General features: G+C 39.9%; 1 protein-coding gene across 1 annotated transcript in view; it reads right to left on the reverse strand.

The window, feature by feature from the left end:
- The window catches only part of SHROOM2 (shroom family member 2), a gene marked incomplete at its 5' end in the record, with an annotated part of 46,558 nt that overhangs the window by 5,985 nt on the left and 34,222 nt on the right, over nt 1–6,351 (reverse strand). Inside the window, 2 exons of the mRNA XM_010131666.1 lie at nt 4,385–4,565; nt 5,490–6,041. Coding sequence (XP_010129968.1) covers nt 4,385–4,565; nt 5,490–6,041 — 733 coding nt within the window. The remainder of the gene's footprint in view (nt 1–4,384; nt 4,566–5,489; nt 6,042–6,351) is intronic.

Consider the following 6,351-nt stretch of genomic DNA (forward strand, 5'->3'; position numbering starts at 1 on the left):
CCTGCCTCTTCTTTGAAGAGCTTCAAAGCTTGCTAAGGAACAGTATAAAGTGCAGCACATCCATTTCTCTTTAAATACCAAGTCCATAATGCCCTCCTGAAGAGTTACACTTCAAAAGATAAACAGTAGCAGGAAAACAATCCTGTATTTTCCACATGACACTGTTAAAACTAGGGCATTATCTATCTTTTTCTTCCTTTCTGCATAATACTAGCATCCCTCCAATAGCAGTCCTTCCACTCTCAGAAAATCTTAGCTTTAACAGTGCCTTACAATATTTCCTTAGGGAAATCATAATCTCTGGGGCATAGAAGAGGAACAAAATCTACTTCTGTATCACACAAAGCAGTCCTCTACGAAGCTGTGCAAAATGGCTCTGCCAAAGGACCCAAACAAGCACCTTTGGCAATCACTGTGCTGTGCCAGGCGAATATACATTTGTCAGGGTATCTCTAATATAATCCCCCACGGCTTGGGATGCACATGCCTTGGCTTAGGAAAAAGCATGTCAGATGCATCACCAACAGAGCTGATTCTTCAGACAAAGAATCCAGATCTCCTTCCTCAGTGACCTGCATTCCATCTGTGGTGCCTGGCTGCCTCCCTGCACTTGGACATGAGGTCTTGTTTTTCACATGTCCATTAGCTTTCACTCAAGCACAAGGGGTGGAAGTCATTTCAGGTGGTTGACGTGAGATGAATCAAGCCCTATAACTGCCTCATGCATTTCAATGCAGATGCTTACTTGGTATTCAGCTAATTTCAGGTAAGAAAAATTTTTTAAGTGTTCTCTAAACATATACCTCTCAGTGCAATTTCTAAATGAAAATTACATCCTTTAAAATAGTAATTATTTCACAATACCCCTTCAATTTTTTTTTTTTTTTTTTTTTTTTTTTTTAAATTACTCGTGACATTCTTCAGGAACTCTGTTTTCTAAATGCAAATCTGATTACAAGCCTTCATGATTACTGAGAAATATACTGACATACTGATAGCAGCTACTGCTCTCGGATGTCACTGAACAGTCATTGCGCATCTATTTTGGGAACGCACACACACAAGAAATTTTTGCCATCTTAACACAAAACGACTTCACCTTGAAAATTCAACAACCTTTTTGAAAGTAGAAATTCAACACATGCATTATCTGGGCTGGTTTTCTCCTTTTTGATTTAATATACTCATCCCAGGTTAATCTGGATTTGGGCTATCTTTTAGTCTGGGTGCCCAAAAGATTAAGGTAGTAAGCAGTTCTACAGATGCCTACTTTACTGACTGATTAATCTGCAGGATTTGATTTCCACCCCCCCCTCCTTCTCTCAGTGCAAATGCAGTTTGATTTGGATTATGTAGGTCACAGTGCTATGCTCTCACTTCCCTCAGATGACACGCACATGCACAACACTGCTGTTTTACCATCCAGAACAACATCCAGAACAGGATACTGTTGTGTTCTATGTTACTATCTCAAGTTTTTCCACTTCTGCAGCTATTGCAACTTTCTCTAACGAGAAAAAGGCATAGGTGTGCTCAATGTTTACCAATCTGGTCTGACAATCAGACCAGATCAGCTCTCTCAAGGTTTCTTTCTTTAAATAAAAAAACCAGCCATTGTCCACTAGCATTCTACCTACAAGTCCCCAGGCAGCTGAAGCTATCTTCTAAAGGATTGCTTTTGCAGGAGAGAAGGCCCTAAGTACTCACCTCTCTTTAAGACTGTGATATCTATTAAGAATGGGATTATGATCACTGATTGCTTCCTACCTAGATGAAACAGCCTCTGGCTGCAGCAACTGTGAGCTCACTTACATGCTTTTGCTAACCAGCAGAAAACCTGTATTACATTCAGTATCTACCGAGCCAGAAGAGCTCCAATCTACATCTTGAAATTGGCAGATGAATAATTTATAGCTGTGAATTCTGCACCAGTAAACAGGAAAACAGTAAAACCTCACAGTTCCCCAGTAATTCTTGCTGATCTGACGAGCAACAGAGAAAGCAGTTCAGCAGAATGCTGCTCAAGTGGGTTCACTGCTTGGCATGCCTTACAAAAATGACTCTGCTCTTAGCTAACCACTCTGTTTCACATGTAGTTCAGGCCTAAAAGCAAAAGAAACTTGGTATTCTTCAATTGTTTTTACACTCTTCAGGAGTTACTGAAACTTTCCTAAAAGCAAAGGGGACAATTCCTACTCACGCACACATGGATTTTGCTTATTACAAATAACTCTTGTAGTTTCAACATCTGTTCAATGTTTTAAAATTGTGGTAAACCTACATTAAACTCAGTATATGAGACACACATTCCATTCCTCCTAGCCAGGAATACAGGGATCATCCCAAATTAAAAATAATAATAATAAAAAATTAATGGCTCTATATGAAATTCCTATACTTAACCTCCCCTCCAGGACACCGCACATTTCTGGTTTGCAGAGCAGAGAATGACAAATAGTGCAATTATTCTACAGTGGACTGCAATTAAGATATCTCATAACAGAACTGACCGATTTCTAGGAATCGGGGAACAGGTTCTGGGCACATGCCTCCTCTAAAATAACTGCAGTCGAAGTATGCTATTAAAGCATTCAGGTCCTTAATGATCCCTGGTTAAACTGTCGCCAAATATGTGAAGCTGGGCTAAGTTATATATTCTGGCTGTTTTATAAAGATGCCTTGACCCACTTAACGCTAGTTTTATACGTTTTCTGACAAGATCCAAGATGAAAGCCCATTGAACTGAGCGCTCACATCATACTGCACTTGAAGGAGCAGGGAGAGAAGCAAGCAGCAATGTGTGTGTGGCTGCAACAACACGTACATTCAGAGAAGATGGGAGAGCTCTGCTAGAAACTCTTCACAAAATACTTGCTATCTCACATGATTAGTAGTGCTACTGGAGCTGGGGGGATGGAGGGAGGAGTATGTAAAGGCTCAATGTGATCTTCCCATTAACACACTCCAAAACAAGCAAATGGTACTTTTGCTTTTAAAAGTTTTGTATTTACTTTGTTGAGCAAACAAGAAAGGTTTAACACAACCCCCCATACATACCCTCCATAATTAACGAGAAAAAAACTAATTCTAGCAAAAATGATGAACTGTCATGTGTGGCACCAGATAAAACCAAATTATTCAAAATGCAATGAAATCCTTAATTTGCCTAAGTAGTACAGCTGTTGGATTCAGCAGCTGTCTGGCAAGAGGGTAAGGGCAGCTCCCCTGCTGCAACCACACCATGCCCCTGGCAGCACATGCCGTACGGAACTATGCGACACAGTGGGGAGGGAGGGAGGGAAGGCTGAGGAACATTAAAAAAAAGACACAGAGTGGTAACAGAAAACAGCCCCCTCAAATGCAGTGGCATCCACTCCTGCACTGAACCAGAGATGGGAAGCTCCTATGGAATCTCTCATTATTAGTGAGTAAATATATTCCTAATATTTAATTAAAAGACATTTCTTTGGGACTGAATTACAAAATGCACCCTGGCAGTTGATATTAAACAGAGAGCTGACTGTAACAGAAAAGATTTGCACACCACTGCATTACTGGCTTAGGTAAACAGAGTTAAACAACATGCCTTTAATTGATCAAACAGACCGTTTCCTCCAGCTTATCTGTACTATGATTAAAATATTTTGTGCCAAATCACTCATGAGATGAGTGTGATGATTTTAACATAGGACAACACTTTCTCAAACCACAGAAATGTCATTATATCATCATTTTAATACCAAGGGGATTACGTTGACCTTAGACCAGAAATAAAACAACCAAAGTTGGGGAAGAACAAGACTGGAGAAAACTGCCTCCCTTGTGATGAGTTACTGCCACTGAATCCACCAAGCTGATTAGCTGTGTCTCACCATCACTGTTACTAACATGGGAAATAGGAGATATAGAGGGCAAAGTGCTTTGTTGCTCATGAGAACAAAAAGACAAAAAAAAACCCAAAAAAAAACCCAGAACAAAAAAAGGAGTGTGTGTATGTGTTCCTTCTCTCATAACAAACCCAAATCCTGGACCTAAATTTCAAGACCACAGAGCAACTAAAACCAGTACTAGTTACAGTGCTTTGGAGTGAGAGAAATACAGCAGATTCTCAAATGGAAAACAATATTTGAAAATAACCTGACAAAACTTCTCCCCTTCCAAACTGAGCAAAAGGCTCCTGATATGAAATTTCTAAATTTACAGCTGCAACTTAACACACACCATCCTCCTCCTTCTACCTAACCCCCCTACCCCCCAAAACACAGACTGATTTTCCAAGTGATCCTGCCTTTTATTTAGGGGTTTACCTGGCAAATTCACGGTTAATGAAATGCAGGCAACCAACAGCCTCCCTAATGGATACATTTTTAGAAGCGTCTTTTACCTTCTTTTCTGACAAGTCATGATCCAGTTCGTCTTCAGAATCATCCTCGTTCTCCTGCTGTTGCTGCTGCTCCTGCATGTCCTTCATTTTAATCAGCAGCTCTGCCTTTGGTGCAGATGTGCTGTAGTAAGTCGAATTGGTTGTCAGGGAGATGGCAGATGGCGCATTCTGCTCCTCTTTCCTGGTAAAAAGCCAAAACTTTCATTAACTATCTTGACACCTTAATCACTGAAAAGAAAGGACAATCTTTTAGAGCCATCATTTCAGCAAGCAAGCAGGGTGTTCAACGGAAAGCCACTACCTATGTAAAAAGGATGGATAAATACTGGTTATGAAGAAAGTTGGTATGAACTCAGCACATGCCTACCAAAAGCTAAAACAAGTACTGCAGAAGACCTTTCACCATTACGGTAAGTGAAACGGACCTAAGATCTCTCTCAGCTAGAAACAAAAGTAAAATTACAATTTACTAAGTAGTGCAAGATCTCAGTGTCAGAGAGCATCCTTTTGGACTGCAAAATATGGATTACTACCAATGATAATATTTATCTTTTTAATTACGGGATTACACATTAACTTCTGAAGAAAGCTGCAATTTAATTTGACAACTCGTATCATGGAAACAAAAAGACCCACAGAACATTAATATGAAGGAAATTTAAATCTTTTCTTATTTTGTTCTCACTCCCAGGAAATGCCTCATGCCCACTTAAAGTTGTTTTTGTAAAATTTTCATCACATAAAAAAGGCTAAAATATTGTACTTTCTCTATCCAGTTACCAGACCAGATGATCTTGGTAAAATGTCTAATCGCTATTAGAAATCCCATTAGAAATGGGAGAAGCTATTTATTCCTTAAGTTCTCACACAAATAGTTTTCAATCAGGTCTTGGGAAACTTTCCATAATGTACAACACTGTTGTTTTTCTGTCATTAACAGTTTTGTTAGTGGTATTATGCTTCACTGTTATCCTAACGGAAAAGTCTTAGAAAAGCACCAAACCTCAACATAAGGAAGATCTTCATCTTCAGCACCCTATGAAAACTGACACAGTTTGGATAGCAGCTTACGAGGAACCACTGGCCTAGAGAAAGCAATACTCACTTCTCCTCTGAAATTTTTGGAGAAGGAACTTTTGGCAGAAGCTTCCTGCGTTGCTGAGCTTCTTCTAGAAGGTGTTCATCTTTAGGGAATATACCAACCATCAGATCCATTGTAGTTTTTATTTTCACATTAGGATCTAGAATGTCTGCTAGAGATTTATCTCTTCCCACAATCTCTCTGGCTAGTTCCTCTGACTTCCAGTCTTCAAAGGTCTTCTCTTTGGCCTTTACATAGCTGGCTGCTGGTGTGGCAGCACTGCTGTCCTTCAAGTTGCTCCCAGGTTCTTCAGCTGGTGGAGGGTCAGCTGGTTTGGTTCTGGCTTCTGGTTCTGGCTCTACACCTTGCCTGGTATAAGCACAGAATCTGGAATAGGACTGCTCAGAAGTGCTGAGTGTTTTAATTTGGTCCTTTTCCAGACCACTGGGTAAAGCGGGAGGCTCCATGGTACTGACAAGACTTTGCCGACTTTCCTTCTCTGCGCTGCTCTCAGAATGAACTATCTTGATGGGAACCATTTTCACCGTAGTATTGTTGTCTATAACCCTTTCAATTCTAGAAAATAAGGAAAATTCATCTTTAGAAATGGAAGAACTGTACATCTGACTTCTTACATGCAAATCAGAGGGGAAGTCCAAATGTGAACAAAAGATGGATGAGAGATCTACATAATGGAATATTATTTGCACTGTATTTCAAATCCTAAAGCTACATGTTTTCTGCCCACACATTTTAAATAGTGTTAGTTCATTTGTAAGCAATCCTAACATCAGTCTTGCATAATACTCGTGATAACAGTTTGTTTCCATGAATGTGAGGTTCCAGTCTCAGTAGCCAGGACCCTCATTTGAGACAGCGCTGCTGA

This window comes from Buceros rhinoceros, unplaced genomic scaffold, assembly GCF_000710305.1.
Source record: "Buceros rhinoceros silvestris isolate BGI_N320 unplaced genomic scaffold, ASM71030v1 scaffold4150, whole genome shotgun sequence".
Classification (NCBI taxonomy): domain Eukaryota; kingdom Metazoa; phylum Chordata; class Aves; order Bucerotiformes; family Bucerotidae; genus Buceros; species Buceros rhinoceros.